General features: G+C 44.0%; 1 protein-coding gene across 2 annotated transcripts; it reads left to right on the top strand.

Annotated features, from left to right (window-relative positions):
• The first annotated feature begins 482 nt into the window (after positions 1-482).
• On the top strand, positions 483-16,780 carry CFAP97D2 (CFAP97 domain containing 2). Of its 2 annotated transcripts, none has more exons than XM_081130031.1 (6): positions 483-840; positions 7,091-7,199; positions 10,976-11,056; positions 12,016-12,134; positions 14,067-14,278; positions 16,543-16,780. In XM_081130031.1, the coding sequence occupies exons 1-6, from the start codon at positions 674-676 to the stop codon at positions 16,614-16,616; spliced, it is 762 nt and encodes a 253-aa protein (XP_080986157.1). In that variant the 5' UTR covers positions 483-673; the 3' UTR covers positions 16,617-16,780. The 2 variants fall into 2 exon arrangements, with proteins under 2 accessions (XP_080986157.1, XP_080986158.1); XM_081130032.1 differs by having other exon boundaries at positions 567-754.
• The last annotated feature ends 2,357 nt before the right edge of the window (positions 16,781-19,137 follow it).

The following is a 19,137-nucleotide window of genomic DNA, read 5'->3' as shown; positions in this document are numbered from 1 at the left end:
CCTTTCTCATGGGTACAGACTCTTCGGGCCAGTCTGTCCTTCCTGCCTGCCTGGAATTAATAATAATACGTGACAGTCTCCCTGGTATCACACATGAAAGACAACTATCTGTTCTGATTTCACAAATACCCCTCAAAATTAACCTAGTTACCATGCCTGAAGTTTCACAAATTAGACCTATGAATGGTTCTCAGCGGGGGTGGGGGAATTTAACCCCCAGCTCTCCCCAGGGTACAGCTGGCAACATCTGGACATATTTTTGGTGTCACTCTGGGAGGGAGGGGTTACTGCTGGCATCGAGAATCGTTCAGCCACAAAGACCCGTTCAGCTCAAAATGTCAATAGCGCTGGGTTAAGAAACCCTGAATTAGACCATTTTTCTAGTTGCCTTGCTTGAAGCTCTTCCAATTAGGCAATAAGCAATCTTACTACAGCGTGGGAAGGGGTGGGGAGTGTAACTCTAACGAGATTGCTTTCCATCCAGAGCACCAAGTGGAAATCACTGTCTCTAAAATAGTGGGAATCCTGATCAGCAATATTGGGGGAGGGAGAAAAGGGGAAGGGGTGGGGAGGCTGTGGCAGGCGCGAGGCATTTTAAGATGGGACAGACTGAGGAGCTACAGGGACCAGCTTTGCCAGAGAGAAGGCTCCACGGTCATCAGGCCGCACCCAGATGAGGCCTCGCGTTCGCAGTCTCCTCCTGATCGCTTGCAAATGTGCCAGGAGAGCAGCACCCCACAGTCCTGAGCCGCAGGTGAGCCACAGGACCACGGGAGCAATTCCGGTCCAGAACTGCGCTCCCACTAGACTAGAAGGTCAAGGAGCATCGCTACTGCTCGGGTGAATATTTCACGTTTCTCACATTTCATTTCCCTTCTATGCTGGGGGAGAGGGTGTAGTTTGTTTTTCAGTTTCATTTTCTCCCTTTTCTTGAAGGGAAGGCTGTGTTGCCAAAAATACCCATGAACTGCTTCCTTGTTTTTATGACGGAGAAAATGGTTTATTTATTTTACAGTTACATCCGCATTAAAGGGGCAGCAAGGGACAGTGGGGTTGAGACCCTGGGGCCCTGTTCCCTCCTCGGATTCCTGAAGTGCTCGGGGGCATCTGGAGCATCTCCCAGGCTGGTCCTCGGCCCCCTGGGCTCAGAACACACACACATCCGCTTTAGTCCGTGCCCCCCGCAGAGCCCAAACTTCAAGAGCTATTGAGACGCTGTTGGCAGCCACGCCGGTGTCCAGGCAAAGGCGGCTCCAGCGGCCTTCCTGGCAGGCAGCGCCCGGCTTCTCCTCCAGGGACTGGCTGCTCTGCGCACTCCTCTGGGGGGGCCAGCCAGCACCCGCCCCCTGCCCCCTCGCCCCCGACGGCCACCCTCCCATGCTGATGGCTTGAGCTTCACCAAAGGCCAGACTTGAGAACCAATAACTAGCACAAAAAAATAGCTCCTTTAAAAGCACACAAAAGCTCTGAAGTCTCACTGCCTTCTATAGCCAGATTAAAAAGTAAACTGGGGTGGAGACCCCAGGAAAGATCTCCCCATCTCTTTATCCGATCTGATCACGGTGGGTCCTGTGCCCCTGCTTTCCTCACACTGGGAGCTGGGAGCTCTTGGCAGGACTGTCAGAAGGGTCGGCTTTGCCCAGGTTTCCCAGTAAAAGCAGGCTGAAAATTCAAATCACCTCTCCACTAAGGCTGGCTTGGGAGAAGAGGAAGGAAAAGGGACTAGTGCCCTTAGGATCCTTTCCAGACGTTCTTCCCAGGAGTTCTTTGTGGCCCTGAAACTGTCACAGAGTTTAGTGCTTTCCCGATATGTGGTCTCTCCTCCGCAGATGCCCTAAGACAGTCAGGCACCACGAAAACAGCGTGGGGCAGATTAAGCAAAGACACATTCACTGACCACATGACCAGAAAATGTGAGGACCCAGGAATGCACTGTTTAGACATCAGAGGCCAAGGAGATTCTTGTTTGCTTTACTAGAGGCTCTGTCTTGTGGAGGGGTAAGTGAGGGTTTTAGGGGGGGTGTTATGTGTTTGTTGAATTCTCAAAGCTCATTGGATAAGAAAAGTATCCCAGGGAGAAGGGGGTGGGCTGTAAATGGTGTGATCAAGGCCTAATCTGCACATCAAATAGATTTTTAAAAAATTTAACCACACAAATATGCTAAAATCCATTTTCGAAATTAAAAATCTTTTTATTCCCACCTATAACAAATGAACTTTCCTAGGATGCCTTCTAGGCTCCGTGAACACTCCTGATTCTTACATATTATAAGAGGAACAATCTGGTATTTGCTTTGTTGTGTTTATAATCTTTCCAGCCGTAAGAGTATCAGCTGCACTATATCATAGCCTGTTAATATGCGCAGGTGTCCCACAGTGACCACCACAGGTGCAGCTCTCCACTAGCAGTAAATAAAGGACACTAAAATTCATTGTTTGTGTACATAGCTTTTCCTCTCTTGTGGATTAATTCCCTAAAAACATCTCCAGTGTAGGATTAATAGAACTAAATGAATCTTTTCAGGACTAACATTCTTGAGAAGCGTTTGCATAACTAAGGCTACAGTTAACACCACCATTACTAATTACTGACAACTAGAACTCCTTATGAGTAATCAAACACCCAACAAATATTCCCAATTTATACTAAAAGCACCTCTTGAAGGTTACAGGCACATCCGTCATGTTCTTAGCCTTAAAACTGCATTGCTTCAGCCCAGCAGGAGTGGGTCAGTTGGTTGAGCACTGTCCTGTGCACCAAAAGGTTAGCTGTTCCATTCCCTGTTGGGGGCACATATGGAAGGCAACTGATGTCTGTCTGTCTGTCTCTGTCTCTCTCTCTCTAAGCATGTCCTTCAGTGAGATTAAAAAAAAACACAAAACTGTCTTGCTTCACTTCCAAATATATGGGATTCTGTTATCATTTGTTGTTAATTCCTAGCTCAATCCCACTGCCAACATTATCTGTGTGATTGCAGCCCTTTGAAACTTGAAAGACTTTTTTACAGCTCAGCATATGGTCACATTTTATAAATGTTCCTTCTGTAACGAAAATTTTTGTGATTTCCTGTACTTGTAGGTATTTACAATTTTGTCTTTTTTTTTTCCCTCTCCTTAAAACACAGTAAGTGTAGGTGTCCTATAATCTGTACCTTGTGATTTCAGTATCTGTTATCTCTGGGAGTCCGTTCTGAGGTTTCTGCTGGTTCTAGCTGTGATAAATGCTATGCCAGGAAGGCATTGGGAAAGTCTGAGGCCTTTGGAGGCAGGGTCATCACTTTTTCTCTGCATCTTGGGACATCGTCAGTCCAGGGCTACTTAAGCCAGTTACACTATTTGAGGGCGTTTTGGCTGCCTCGGCATTGCAAACACTGCTGCAGGAACTTTCCCCCGTTTTGCCCCTGCTCTACAGTAACCTGGCAGTTGCTTGGGGGGAAGAATTATTTCTGATTCACTGCTTCCTGAGTGTGCAGCCTTTGTCTACTATCAGTCTCCCCACCTGTCTCTCTCACCTGCAAAGACCCCAACTTGCAGGACCATGAGCACCCCCAGGAAGAGGCCCCCTGTGTGCTGGCTCAGGGCTCTGATTTCCTTGACCATACCTGGAAATTCCTGAACCTCTGTCAGCTCCTTGATGCATTGAAGACAACCTCCGGGGTTTCCATTGTTTTCGGTGAAAGGCAAGTAGCCTGGCCATCCTCACTGGAAGCAGGCATCCTGGTTCTTTAGTTAAGGTTTTTGAGTTAACCACACTCAACAGAGGGCACATTCATTTTTTCTGTGACATAATATTTATGAGCACATTTGTCCTCCAAAAGCCGAATGAATATGAAGTCATTTGAGATTGTTTTTAAACTACTCTGTGCTGGGGAAGAAGAATGAAGTCTGTTGCTTTGTTTTATCTCATTGCTTTTGCGAGAGGGTGGAAGGACGTTAAAATCAAAGCTTGAACATAAAGCTATAGTCATGGGACACACACAAACATATGAATATTAAGGACTGAGTGAATATATAGTATATCACAGAGGCTTTATACCACGTACTATAAAGGATACAACAGTCAGTTCTACGTAATACCCTTCACACATTCAGGGTACCTATCACGTGGTAACACTTCAAGGCATTTCTAATAAACTCAATATTCAAGTCAATGTTGGACCAAAATACTGATTAAGGCTGAAGCTGAACACAAGGGTATTGTCTGAAGAATCAAATAAAAATAGACTTTGGTATTATTTTCTGCAGGGTATAAGAACCTGGCTCAATATAAAAAAGTAGTCTCTACTTAAAAATTCACAAAATGCAGAGTGGCATCATGGACTGGATCTGGAACACGAAAAAGAATGTTAGTGGAAATGATCACTTATTATGAGTTGAACTCCAGACTTTTCCATTTTCCACTTTTTTAAAAAAATCCTCATTCAAGGATATTTTTTCCATTACTTTTCAGAGAGAGTGGAAGAGAGAGAGAGGGAGAGAGAGAGAAACAAGAATGCAAGAGAGACACATCGATTGGTTGCCTGCCGCTCTCACCTGGACCAGGGCCGGGGATCAAACCTGCAACTGAGGTATGTGTCCTTGGCTGGTTTTGAACCCAGGACTCTTCAGTTGGCGGGCTGACGCCTATCCACTGAGCCAAACCGGCTAGGGCTCTATTTTTCACTTTTTAAAATATATATATATTTTTATTGATTTCAGAGAGAGGAAAGGAGAGGGAGAGAGATAGGAACATCAATGATGAGAGAGTCATTGATCGAGCTCTCAACCGGGCATGTGCCCTGACCGGGAATCGAACCCTGATTGCCTGGATCCTAGGTCGATGCTCAACTGCTGAGACACGCCCGGCTGGGCTATTTTTCACTTTTATGAGTATGTAATTCTTTGCTGTGTATGAATTTTTATCGATGTTTCAGGATAGATTCCAAGGAGCTACCAGGTAACTGACTTTTCTGGCCTGATCTTGTTAAAAACATGGTAAAAACCAAAATTTCGTTTGAGCCTGAGAGGGTGGGTGCATTGAAATCCAGACCATGCAGTTGATGATGATAGCTACAGTTCATGGGGCGCATGTCTAATTTTTCTAGATCCTTTGTGGGGGAGGGGCCTACCATCAAGTCTAATCAAGTAGCAAATGTTAGTTGAGTGGTTAGTCAGTTAAGAATAAACATAGATGACTAAGACTCTTACTTGACAGGCAACACTGAAAACAACATGTGTATCAAAACATTATGAGTGCCCGGCTGGCATGGATCAGTGGTTGAGCATCGACCTATGATCCAGGAGGTGGCAGTTCAATTCCCAGTCAGGGCACATGCCTGGGTTGTGGGCTCAACCCCCAGGAGGGGACTTGCAGGAGGCAGCCGATCAATGACTCATCAATGATGTTTCTATCTCTCTCCCTCTCCCTTCCTCTCTCTGAAATCAATAAAGATATATATATATTTTAAAAAACATTATGAGTGCTCCCATTATTTAAAAAAAAACCCTCCAGTTTCTACTTTGCACTCAATCCATGGTCTGCCCACACCAATGTGAGCAAACTAGACTGAGCACTGCCCTTCCCCCTTCAGTTGACTGGCAGCAAGTCTGAGCATTGTCAGAAACTTCTCAGCATATGTGACAAACAGGATCTAGGAAATGGAAAGACAAGAATCATATAGAGCCAGCCCCACAGTCTGAACAAAAAAAAAAAATCTCAGTTGGGGAATCATTCATTAACATTATCATTATTTCCATTAAAATAGCAGATAATTATTGAACATCTACTTAATATTGGACTTGATCAATGATAATAATTGGGTAAAAGAGATTATTTTAATGGAATTCCTCTGAATATGACATATAAATTGTACAGGCTAAGAACTCTTAATGAAACCTTATGTCTTAAAGTGTTGGCTGTATTTTTTAAAGTAGTAATTCTTACATCTATCTTTTACTGTAATGCATAGTTTTCTAAAGTTAATACTTGTGGACAATTCTGAACTAAAATAAATTAGTTCTTTGAAAAACCCAGACAACTTGTTAACTGTCAGTACATCAACCATTTTACCAGCCTGCAAAATTTTGGCCAAACCTTTGAAGCTCATTGCAACCAGCAAAGTACAGTGTAACTCAGCTGCCTAAAGCAGGAAGAGGGACAATCATATTATGTTTATTCACATCTTATTTTTTCCAAGTCTGATTTCAATTTAAGCTCCGTTAATTCTCTTTCAGACTGACAAGCACTGAATCATGCTAATAGGCAGAACTCGATTTCTCATAAAATGCCCCTTTTCTTTATTTACACACAGTTGAACAATGAGTTCCCATTCATTAATTCTGCACTACATTTTCTGTAATGGATACTGTAATGTCACAAAGACTAGAATTCTGAAATGAAATAATATTGCTCTTTTGTCTTTAACCAATTCTTCTAATCACGTCATCTCCAAAACGTTGCATATGATTCCAACAAAGTTGGACTCAGCAAGTATGCCAGCATGACTTTCACTTCACTGGTCTCACAGAAAACCCATCCCAACCAGATGGAAGCCACTGAGCAAGGCATGGCTTAAAATGGCTAAAACTTTCTATAACTAACCTTCAAATTAATTGGAAAAAAAAAAAAAGTAATGAAGATCTGCCACCTAAGTTGCAAATAAAAATATTTGGAATGGTCCAAATTATTATCAGTTATTGGAAGATAAGAGAGAAAGGGGATAAGGAAAGGAGGAAGGAAAGGAGGAAGGAAGGAGAAAACTAGAGAAAGAAGGGAAGGAAAAGACAAGGGGAGAGAGGAGGGAGAAAGCGAGGAGCAGAGGAAGGAGGGGAGGAAGGAAAAGTTAGTTGGCAAATCCTTTGACCTGTCGTGGGGGAGGCGAGGGGTGGTCATCCAGTGGCATTGCTAAGCTATTCAAGGTCTCTTGAGAAAATACTCCGTTGGAGTGGAAATTCGAATATTCAATTCTTTGCTAAGCATGCAGGGGCAATCCTCTGGCCCTTTCTTCTCTCCTGAGCTTGGATGCCTTGACGACGGTCACGTGATCCTGCAAACACAGCCCTCTCCAGGGTTGCGCCTCAGCCTGACCCAGTCTCTCTCTGACCGGAGCAGGTTGGTGGTGGTGTTTGAGATGCGGAGGGCACCCCGGCTGTCGCTTCCCTGCAGAAGTGAGTGCCTGCAGAGCCCGTGGGAGAAAGCCTACCAAGATCACAGGAAAAAGGTAGGAAAGGCGACTGTCAGGCCCTGATGGCTTGGGGTGAGGCCCCCCAAGGCAGTAGCTATGAAATTCCATAGTTATTGGAAACCAGAAGCTGACTTTCTTTTCAGAGATGGATGGTTGAAGTGACATTTCCTTAAAAAGTTGGTCACATAAGTTGCCATACAATAAAAATTCCACTAAATAGATCATGGTTTTCATGTGTCATGTTTTAGGACCATTCCTTTCTCAAGTAAGGCATATGTTTATAAAGTACTTAATTTTTCTTAAATCACTTAAAAGTATCTTAAGACAAAAAGATCCAAGGGACCCTTTCCCCTATCAAAACAGCATATTCCAGTGGGAACAAAAAGCCAGGTTTTATTGCTGTTTTTTTAACCCTCACCTGAGGATATTTTTTCCATTGCTTTTCAGAGAGAGTGGGAGGGAGACAGGGAGAAGCATCGATGTGAGAGAGACGCATCGATGTGAGAGAGACGCATCGACTGGTTGCCTCCCTCACACACCCTGACCAGGGCCAGGGATCGAGCCTGCAACCGAGGTGCGTGCCCCTGGCTGGAATCAAACCCAGGACCCTTCAGTCAGTGAGCCAAAGCTCTAACCACTGAGCCAAACTGGCTAGGGCCCAAAAAAGTTTTTATCTCCATTAGGAGATTCATTATTATTTCCATTTTATTTGATGCAAATGTGGACGACTTTTGAGAAGGTGATCATGTGGTTCCCAAATGGCTCGCCCTGGTCTCCTGCCTGTGGGACCTCAGAGGAGCCAACCAGCTACCCAGTGCTTGGCTGGTTATGCCTCCACATCGCTGTTCACCAAGGTTAAGAAATGCTCGAAGAGGATGTGCTAGAACAGACTGTTGCTCTGTGATCATCTGCAGTGATCCCCCAGGCAGTGAACCCAAGGTTTCTGCAGGATAACAAGACCCAGGCACAGGCGGGCCTTTCTGCTCCTTCAGGTTCTGCCTGCCTGGGTTGTGACGTGACATGGTGGCCTCAGGGAGGCTCGGGTGGCACTTACTACAAGGCTGGCCTGGTGCCCACATGCACAGCTGGGCCCTAAACCCACTGTCCCCCTTGAGAGTCCCCCGAGCACTCTCGGCCGGCTGTTCCAGGGCTCACCCTTCTTTCCTTAGGCCTCGGGCCTTCCTAGTTCTGTCTGCGCCCTCTCTAGCACGCACCTCAGGGCTCTGTGCCCCCTTGTTCTGCTGTCTGACGCCACTCCATCATTGGTTTATCATTTTATGTTGTTTGCTTCTGCCAGTCTGGGAGGGTGGTGGCCGTGTCCTGCCCCCATGACAGTCTCAGCAGCTAGAGCACTTGCTTAGTAAATAGTTGTTGCTAGGGAAAGACTGAAAAGGGCTTGCACGACAGTAACAGCATAAATCAGTTAGCATCACCTCTTTGAATAACTGACAAGAATGTAAACACCACGGGTGTTGTGCTGTTCATTTTGTATCCCAAGGACTAGGATCCTTCCTGGTAAGAGACCGGTGGTTGATAAACACCCCCAGTTTACGTGAGCGAGCAGGCTCTGCGCCTAAGAAACTGTAAGACAAGGGAGATTCGAAATAGTCATTGTGGAAAGTGGAGGACTGGCTGAATGGCGAGGGTGCCGACAGCTTGGCATGGGCCCGGGTGGGTCGGGGAGCATGTCACCTAGCACCGGCCCATGCAGTTCTGCGATGTCCCAGAAGCACACGGTTGCTGGGTCTCACAGTGGGGTGCTGGCTCACCCCAATATGGCTCGTGGCCAGCAGCAGGGCATGGGACCAGGGAACCAATGATCTTGGCCAAGGTGTGAAAGGGAGGGCCACAAATCTTACCTGGCAGGGCATGAAGTAAAGAGGAGGAGCCAGTCAAGGAGAGACGCTAGGAGCCACATAAGGTCAAAGAATCACTCTTGAGCACAGTTCAGGAGGCAAGTAGTCGATGTGTCTTTCTCACATCTGTGTTTCTCTTTCTCTCTCTCCCCCTCCCTTCCTTCTAGTCTCTCTGAAAAGCAATGGAAAAACTATCCTCAGGTGAAGATTAACAAAATAAAAAGATTATCAACTTCACTGGTAATAGAGATGCAAATTAAACTTGCACTCTAATACCATTTCTCAACTATCAGATTGGCAGAAGTCCCCAAACTTGTCGGTAGTGCTCTGGTGGGCAAAAGGGCACAGCCCTGTGGGGGGGTGGGTTGGGGGTGATTTAGCAATGTCTAATGAAATTATACACGCATTTTTCCTTTACCCAGCAGTCCCATTTCTAAGTATCCATTCCAGAGGTATACTGGCAAAGATACAAAAAGAAATTGAGAAAGATTCTAATTGCAGCATTATTTGCAACAGCAAAATTGGCACTAACCAAAATGCCCATCAAAAGTGAGCAGGGTGCATAAATTAGATACTTTCACACAGTGGAGTACTATGCAGCTATAAAAATTAATGAGAGCCCCGCCGGTGTGGCTCGGTTGGTAGAACATCGCCCATGGACCAGGAGGTCACAGTTCAATTCCCGGTCAGAGCACATGCCCAGGTTTCAGGCTCGATCCCCCGTGCAGGGGCGTGCAGGAGGCCGCCAATCGATGATGTTCCTCTCATAGATGTTTCTATCTCCCTATCCCTCTCCCTTCCTCTCTCTACCTCGCTCCAAAAATGTTTTTTAATTAAAAGAAATGAATGAGAGACATCAGTATATATTACTATAAAGCTTTCTCTAGAATGTACTTGGAAATAAAAAAAACAACAGGTGAAAATGTGTAAAATGTGCCCTTTCTATCTAAAAAAAATGGTAAATGTACATACACACACAGATATCATTACACATACATACATAATATATATCTTTATATTTTCAGAAATGAAAGGAGTAACTGTAAAGTTAGAAGATTTGTTAATAGGGATAGGGCTCAGACCACTTGGAAAAAGAAGTTGTTTGACATATTTGATTTTGGAGCAATGTAAATATTTTACATACTATAAAACAAAATGAAATTTTAAAAACATTCCAAAATGAGTGTATTATTCAAACCCTCTCACTGTGTAGCCCTTTCAGCCTCTCCTGGCTCTCCCCGAACGTGCTCTGTCCCATCACTGTGGGTCTGATTCCCAGAGTGCATGATGCTCACGTTATCGTTTTAGGCAGACTCAGCTGGTGGAGCTTCCCAATGATGTCGCTTTCAGATTATCAACTAATAGGTCCCAGTAGTTAGTGATATCTATAAGCAAGTATCTATATAGAATCTGGGGGGATTCTGTCTTATTGCAAATGGTAAACAGCCCTCATGCATTTAGTCCGTCACATTCTAAAATATAAATTTCTTCTCTTTTTGGCACATTTTCTGATAGGAAACTCTGCAGGGATCATTTTGTAGTTAATCGATGTTGAAAGCGCTCATCCTGAAAATATTGCTGGAGGCGCAGAGATTAGGCTGAGGTGGATACAGGGACATAATTCACTGTCTTAAAGGCCTCGGCAATGGAGTGCAGAATAGAAATGTCAGCTGGTGGTTAAGGTTAATGAACCCATTTAATTCTCCCCCTGAAAATGACATGATGGGCTTATTTTTGAGGGCTGCCTCGTTCCTCCAGGGGATATTCAGATTCTGAATCAAGTCCTGAGACTCATTCAGAACTTTCTGCCACAGGCCGACTTGGAATCTTTGGTGCCATGTATAATGATCTAGACACATCCCCAGGGCCAGCAACCCAGAAGTTACACAACCTAAGCTCACATTAATTATCTGCTACCAGTGTGCCTGCCGTCACACTGCCCTCTCTGTGCTGTAGGTCCGTGATGCCCAGCCACTCGTGGACACCCGTGCCCCGCTGTCTCTCAGCCACCTCCACCTGAACCTCAAGAAACTGAAGGTACCTTTCAGCTACCCCCATAGCTAACTAAAAAACGTCAGTTTAAAAACCCAGGAAAATGGCAAAGGCAGGCTCAGTGAGGAATAAACAAGTTACTATCAAAGACAAAATGCTGTCTAGGCAACCAATTAACCTTGTCACGCTCTAAATGAAGCTGGTGGGTAATTGCACCAGAAATCTTCCTCTAGTCTTCCTGTTGATCCATCAGGTCTTGAGGAAAGGGGGGGAGGAGGGAGGAGAGGAAATTCACAGTGGTAATTTATTCAGTGCAGTTCTATAGTAATTAATTAATTAGCATTATTTCTTTATACCAAGCCATTTCATGGCCACCTCAGAATATTTATTTCTTGAAGCTTAAGCCATCTAGTGAAAGTAAAAATCACATGGTTATGCTGATAGTAATGCCTCTGAAAGCAAAATGCTGTGTGCATTCTATGTGCCTGTTAAGTAATAATATCCTAAATGGGTGGAACAAAAACTAAGTAACCAATTTAGAGCAACTCAGTAGAGCAATCAATTAAAAAACCTAAAGCAAGAGGAGTTGTTGTTTCCCCTAGGTTTGAATCTTTTCTTCTTCTGAACAGTATAAAATATATTTCTTAAAATATAAAGTGATTTCCTCAGTAGCGTCACCGTCACAGGTCAGAGTTTTAGGGGATGACCTAATTTCACAAAGAATCATATCATCCTTACTGTTACTTCCCCTCTGAGCATATGAGATTTGGCTCCACCCTAATGTCTTCCAATTCATAGACAAAGGAGACTGACTGCATATGTCACACTCATTGCAGAAGCTTGCTACAGCAGTGTTTGCTGATATTTGGGGGGCAATGTAAAACCCACAGGGTGCTCAAGTAAAAGGAAGTGTGGGGTTGAAGGAGTCCTCTGAATAAATCTGTGCATGGTAATAGCACAGATGCAGCTGGTGCTTCTAAAGGGTCCTGTGTGTCTGCACACAGCTGGAGCAGGAGAGGCTCTCCATCATTGACAGGGACAACCGCCTGCTGCTGGAGAAGGTGTCCTGCATCATGAGGACCAAGGGACAGACTGACAGCAGAAACAACTACACACACAGGAGGTAACTGGGACCCCAGCACCAAGCCTAGAAGGACCTGGAGCTCTTGGCTCCAGGGCCTGAGCATAAGAGTTGCCCAAGAGCAAGAGTGAGGCATTTCCGGCCTCTCTCAAGAGAGTTGCCTTTTTCTCTGTGGTCCATGACTCAAAGTTTTACCTGAAATTCAGCTTCACTCTGGGGGGTTTGGGGCAGGTAGAGTTGACCTGGGTGTCAGGAACATCCTATGCTTCCTGGTTGCACCCACTGTCCAGTCACTGTCATTAAAACTTGGAGCTATGAGTCAACCTCCATTTTCCTGGGACAGTTTACATTAGATCTGGCATCACTTTCTGCTTTAAAGACAGATATTTAACCAGAGTATAAAATTGTTGTTAAGTGTTGCTTACCTTAAAGCTGCAATGAAGGGGCCTAGGATAACAGTTAATCCCAGCTATCACTCAGAGAGAAGCTTACCATTGTCCCCATTGCAGCTCCAGTGTGCTGAGATTTTACCCAGGGAGAGAAGCAGACCATAAAACAGAGAGCTTTTGATCTGTCCCCAAAAGGAACTGGCTTCATTTGCAGCAGAGTGTGGGGAAATTCAAGACTCATTGGACATGAAATAAAAAGCATCCCAATTGGGAAGAAAGAATAAAACTGTCTCTATTCGCAGATAATATGATCTTCCATATAGAAAATCCTGAGGAAACCACAAAAAAAACAGCTGTTAGAACCAATACTCAAGTTATGTTTCACTGGAAAAAAGAATCAATTAAACATAAAAGAAGACAGGAATATAGGAAATGAGGAACAAAAAACTATAGGGAATGAAAACAAATATAAAAATGGCAAAAGTTCCTCCTTATCAGTAAATTCTGGTGCCCCTTCCCTACCCCTGCCTTCACTTCAACACAGTCTAATGCTGCAGATTTCTTCACACAGCTACATCTTTGGCCCTGTTGTCACCCTGAGCATCAGCTAAACAGGTAATTTCACGACCCATCTTAGAACATGTGCTCAAGTTCCAGCTCCACCGGTGAACAGTGCTCAATAAATCTTTTGATAGTGGATAATGTTCCACTGTTATTCCCTATTTCAACAACTCTCCCCATATTGGCCTAGTCACTTGATCCTAAAGCCTGTGCTTCATTCATCTCTCCTTGCTCCTTGGCTCTCCCACAGCTGATGGGGAGTGAGCTGCTCTTGGATCTTCCTCTCTGACAGTTCCCTTCCCCATTTGGATGGAGACACCCGATTCAGGCTTTCCTCACCTCTCACCTGGACCACTGCGGAGGACTCCCAATTAATGCCCCCTCCAGTCTCATTCCCTCCTACCCATTCTCTGCCCTTTCTCCACAGTGATCTAAAATGCATGTTTCAATGTGGTCTAATGCCATTCGATGACTCGCATGGCCTTCAATATAAGTCAGAACTCCTTGAGCTGCACACAAGCCTCTGTCAACCTCCCACTACACTTTGCCCAGATGAGCCACCCCACCTGGGATGCCCTTCTTCTCCTTGCTTGCCTGGTGACACCCATTATTCTTTCAAGCCTCGTCCCAGCATTACTTCTGATTGCCACTTCTCGCCACTGCCATCAAGGAAGCCCTGAGCATTCCCACCTCTGTGTCCCCACCTGCATCTACAACACTGCATTGCCTTTTCTCCTCTACATGTCATCTCCCCTAATTGGGCCATAAGGTCCCTGAGTTCAGAGCTATGTTAGTTCATCTCTGAAGCCCAGCATCGCCCAGTCCAGGAACCTAGAGAAGGACGGGCTACTACGTGCTTGGGAAACAAGTGAAGGAGAGCAAACACTCCCTCCCTGGGAGCCCTGCCTGCCCAGTTGGCACTCAGGCTCTCGCTCTTGAATGCAGAATGAGAACTCTGTCTTGGGCTTTAACTCTCTCGGTACTCCAAGAAATATCTATGGTGTTTTTGTTGTTGTTGTTTTAGTCTAAACAGGGGGGGAAAGAACAGGAACTTCGCAGGGTTCAAAGGAAAAGCAATGTGCGGCAAAGAGAAAACAAAATCATTTTGGGAAAGATCACAAACTCAGAGCCATCGTGTCAAGCTCGAAAATGGCAAGAAGCCTGGGCAAGGACTGAGAAGCACCGGCAGGCCCTCTCGGAGCATCCTGGGTGTCAGCAGGCAGGCTATGGGAAAAGGTACCTGTGGTTTCTTTTTCGTTTTAAACCCATAGCTATCTCAAGTTTCCCTTTACTTCCTCAGATTTATCAAACATATGGGCTCATTGATTCTTTGCTATTTTAGGGCATTTTATTCTCTTGTCAACAAGGGTATAGCAAATGGTCATACCCTAGTAATAGAAGACACAGGACAAGGCTCAACTGATGAATTCATCCACACACAAAAATTATGAGGAGATAAAAATGAGCTCAGTCGACTGATTATAGGTTGTGGGAGAAAGGTTTGGTGAAAAATAATAACTTAGAAAGTATGCATTAGGAAATCATGTGACAAACCTGGATCAGCTGGCACACACTGCATCCAGAAAAGCAAAGAAAATCAGTAATTACAAAGAGTTTGCCAGGTAAGTTAAACTCTGAACTCCCTCTTTATTTTATCCTCTTTGCTGGAACAACCATAATTCTGAATGAAGAAAAATGAAAATTTAATTTTGTCATTACCATCTTGCTAATGAATGCCCCAACATATCAAAGGAAAGACCTGTAAAATCCCTTTGCCTGGAGTGGAACATTTCGGCACATTGTTTTCCCTTGAAACCTGGTCAGTTATAGGGAAAAATGGATGATATAAAAGTTTAAATAAACACTCCTGGCCCCAAGCCCCCCCCCCCCCCAGCATGCTCCAGCCCCACAGGCTTCCATCCCATGCTCCTTCCCCAGGATCCTGCTCCTTTCGGTCCTTGCTAATCCCATAGGCATTGGAGTTGATGCTGGCTCTACCAGCACTTTTTCCCCTGCCTGGTAGGGACGTTGAGAAGCCCTATCCTTCCTGCCTGCTTGCCTTGGACTTTTCTTACAAAATCTTGAGGCATGGAGAAAACAAATATCTTTTGCAAAGATGCTTAACTAATAAGCAATTACTAGCTATTAAGACATTCAGAAAATTTAGTTTGTTTTGCAATTTACATTGAAAACGTGAATATTTTGTTTCAAATCTTCAATTTCATTATTTGTTTGTTTAAACAAAAATAGTTTTCTGTAAATTGCTCATTTCAGTCAGTAGCACAGCAATTTTCAACCTTTTTTATCTCATGGCGTACATAAACCAATTACTAAAATTCTCTGGCACACCAAAAAATTATATATATGCTTTTTACTGATCTGACAAAAAATAGGTACAATTTTTATTTATTCACACCAGACGGCTATTGTTGTGTAGGCTGTTGTCATTTTTTAATTTGATATCTAAGGGAAAAGAGGTCAGTGTCCCTGACTAAATAGTCAGGTATTGCAAGTTTTAAAAATTCTTGTGACACACCAGTTGAAAATCGCTCCAATGACATATCCTAGAAATAGTTTCATGTCAGTACAAAAAGATAGCTTCCATTCTTTCTGAGCTGTTAGAACGTATTTTTGTACAGAAGTGCCCTAATTTATTAAGTCATTTCCCTAACTAAGGAAACTTAGATTGTTCCCAGTTTTTTTCTATTCCAATGAAACTATGGCAATCATCCTGGCTGGTATGTAATTCTGTAATTTATACTCCTAGAAGTAAAATTGTTCAATTAAAAGGTATGCGCATATAATTTTCAGATACTGCCCAATTGCTTTCCAAAATGGTCCAGCAATCTGCACTTCCACAGTAGCAGCGAATTATTTGCATCCTCACACTCTTGCCAACCCTCAGTATCATACACATTTTACAATCTCATCTCACTTGATTTCTTCTGTTATGAATTAATTGTCTGTTCATACCCTTTCATCATTTTCCTACTGGGTATGTCTCTTAGTTATTAATATGTAGTAACTGTTTACGTATTATCAATAATGACTTTTTTCTATTATCAGTGTCACAAATATCAGTGTCACTATTACTTATCATTTTGATACCATTGTAATTAATAATAGCTAGTTATTAATAATACAAAAGGTGCAGAGGGAAGGCCAGACATTATAGGCATGACATTTGGGCAGCTTCGTCAGGAAGCTGGAAATTCACACTTTCCAGGGAACCACTGTCCCATTTCCCTGCAGATCACTGGGGGAAAGGATCCAACAAAGGGGAGATAGACACATGCACAGTGAAGTTGGGGTGACTAGGGAAGATGCCTATCAGTCACACGTAGGAACATATCATTGGCCAGAATTGGCATGTCCACTGCAAGCAGGTGAAAATTTGGGAATACATAATTTTCTAAACAAAGGAATTCTCTCTCTTGGCTCTTGGCTCCTGGGTTTCTCTCATTCCTGCTTTCTTGCATTTGCCCATGTTTCCTCCATAGCCATGTGGCCCTTTGGACCTTACATGCAATGGACTGATGAACTGCAGCAGGGAACACAAGCTAAGCTAGCCTGATCCTGAATTGGACTGTCCCAACGTGGAACGGAAACTCTGGACACTGACTCTGATTCTAGCCCTACCGAAGACACAGCTATACTTCTTCCTTGGCAGGACGAAGGGAAATGAGACCTCGGAAACAAGGGTGTAATTCCATGCAAATAAAGATCATTTGTTCTCCTATGCGAGTCTCAGAAAATTCTTTTTCTTGGGATATTGCAAGAATTCCATTCCCACAAGCATCAGGTGAGAATTAAGACCTCTCCCCACGAGTAACAATTTCACCTATATTAGGTAGTCAAATCTGTCACTATTTTGCTATATGGCATCAGGTTCTTGTGCCATACACAGAAAGGGCTCTCTCAAGCTAAGATTGGAAAAATATTCTTCTAAATCTTTTACAGTTTTCTTGATTAACTTTAAACCTTTAATTAATATAGAATTTAATAAATATGGAATTTTTAGACATTGTGTAAGTTAGAGATCAAAGTTCATTTTTCCCAAATTTACTGCAAGTTAAAAAAAAAAAGTCTGCATTATCAGAAACTTTTCATATTCCTCATACTTCCTACAAACTGGTTTCCAGAGGTTTCCAGGGGCTTGCCTGCCCCAGCAGAACACAGAGCATTTCCTAGGCCCTCGCTAGCACAGAAGCAGGAACGGCCTCCTGAGCAGTCACTGAAGCTATGTTTCTTCAAGTGAGCTGTGTCCGGGGACCCTTTTCCACTGGGATCCTGTTTTTATTTGTATTGCTATCTCTGCTGCCCTCCTTCGGTTTATATCTGTCAAATTTGTTTTTTTTATATCATTTTATTTTTTAATATCTCCATGCCATTTTATTTCAGGTTGTGTCTTCTAAGCAGAACACTGTGATTTTGTTTTCCATTCTTGTCGAACAGGCTTTTCTCCCCTCCATTCCATCTGTTTATATTTATTGACATGCTAATCATGTTCGCTCTCATTTCTGACTTGTTTTGTTTTCATTTCCTTACTTTTCCCCCATTTATATTGTTTTCTTCAACAGAGTAAAAAAAATGCTTGGAACCTATGCTTCAATTCCAACTTTCATTCATTCACTTTGACTCTCTTGAAAGTCTCCTTTTACATAACAGGAAACAGATAAAGCCCAAGCGATGTTAAGATAAAGCAAAACAAAGAAAGAGGAAAAAGAAGCCTGTAGAAACAGGGTTTTCGGCAGCCGCAGCCTAGAGACCGATTTGTTTGCAGTGTCACCAGCCTCCCCGAGCGTTTCAGGCTTGGTCCCTGTGATGCAGTCCTGAGGAATGGTGTCTTGACAAAGAGAACTTGAGAAGCACTCGGCTCTGACAAAGACCAGAGGCAGGGAGCCAGGGTGGCAGGCGTCCCAGCGCTGGGCCTCCTGGTGGAAGTATCGCTGCTCTGTGCTTTCCTTCCTCCCGAAAAGACAAGCATGGGAAGCATAAGGCAACAACAGCCAACTCACTGCCTCCCAAGTGGGAACTGTGACCCGAGTGCCCCAAGTCAACAGGCAGCTCTGTCAAGAGCGGCCACCACACCCTCTTATAAGTTTCCAGGGCCTTCTGCTTCAGAGTGGGGGGGGGGGTCCCAGGTGCAGAGGCAGAGGGGCGGGCTATGGAATTCCTCAGGAGAAAACCCCCTTCCCTGCTGCCAGGTCTGAGGGCTTTGAACTAGCTCCCTTCCTCCCAGCCTTGCAAACATCAGGGGCAGGGTAGCAGGACACTTTTTATATAGGGCTCTTCCCTTTAAAAAGAAAAACAAAATCAGCTATTTGAAAACTGCAGATTTAGGGAGGAAAGAACTCAGTTTTATAGGACAAGAGAGTTGGAAAATAGCCCAAAGAAATCCCAGTAGCTGCCCTTTACCAGCTGTCTAAAGACCAGATGCCACCGCCCAGGTGTCGGGTCAGCTGGGTCTGGGACCTTTGCTGGTCCAGCACAGACAGGATACACCACAGTTTACCTTTAAATTTCCAGAAAATGTGCTTCTCTCATTGACTTGCCCTTCTTCCCGAGCGCCCAGATTCCTTCCCCTCCCTCCGCACAGAATCTCCCCAGAGAACACTGTAAGTTTCTCCACTTGCTGAGGGATCCGCTGCCAGCTCTCCTGGATGTCTCAATCTTAATTAATTTATTTATTGCTAGTTTAAATATTAACTTGAAAAATACCTCAAATATTTTGAAGGAAGTATTTCAACTTTCTATCCTCACTCTTTCAAATCATCCTCATTTATCCCTAACTCCAAAGTAAGAAATTACTTAACTAATTTGGTAACTGTGTTTACCAAGATGAGATTTCTATAAAATCTTCCAATAAAATCCATTAGCCATCCCGGAATTTACTGGAGCCCTCAGTTAACTGGAAGTATGTAGTACTCTAATCTAGTGCCTCAACCCCAAATAACCCACATACCTGAGAAGGAAACAAAAATAAAGCACAAGTGATCTCCAGGAGCAACAGTTGAATGTTCACATGATAAATGCAGGGGGGCATGGTGGAGACGCAGGGGCATGAGGCTGCCTCCAAGCTCACTCAGCACCTT

Source organism: Miniopterus schreibersii (genome assembly GCF_964146895.1).
Source record: "Miniopterus schreibersii genome assembly, chromosome: 2".
Classification (NCBI taxonomy): Eukaryota; Metazoa; Chordata; class Mammalia; order Chiroptera; family Miniopteridae; genus Miniopterus; species Miniopterus schreibersii.
The sequence above is the reverse complement of the archived record's forward strand: the minus strand, read 5'-3'. Positions and strand labels throughout refer to the sequence as shown.

Bases quoted from the DNA above. Each gene is read 5' to 3' on its own strand.
- CFAP97D2 (XM_081130031.1), top strand. From the start codon at position 674: ATGAGGCCTCGCGTTCGCAGTCTCCTCCTGATCGCTTGCAAATGTGCC. The intron at 841-7,090 runs GTGAATATTTCA...TGACCGGAGCAG, and splicing joins GGAGCATCGCTACTGCTCGG to GTTGGTGGTGGTGTTTGAGA. The intron at 7,200-10,975 runs GTAGGAAAGGCG...TCTGTGCTGTAG, and splicing joins ACCAAGATCACAGGAAAAAG to GTCCGTGATGCCCAGCCACT.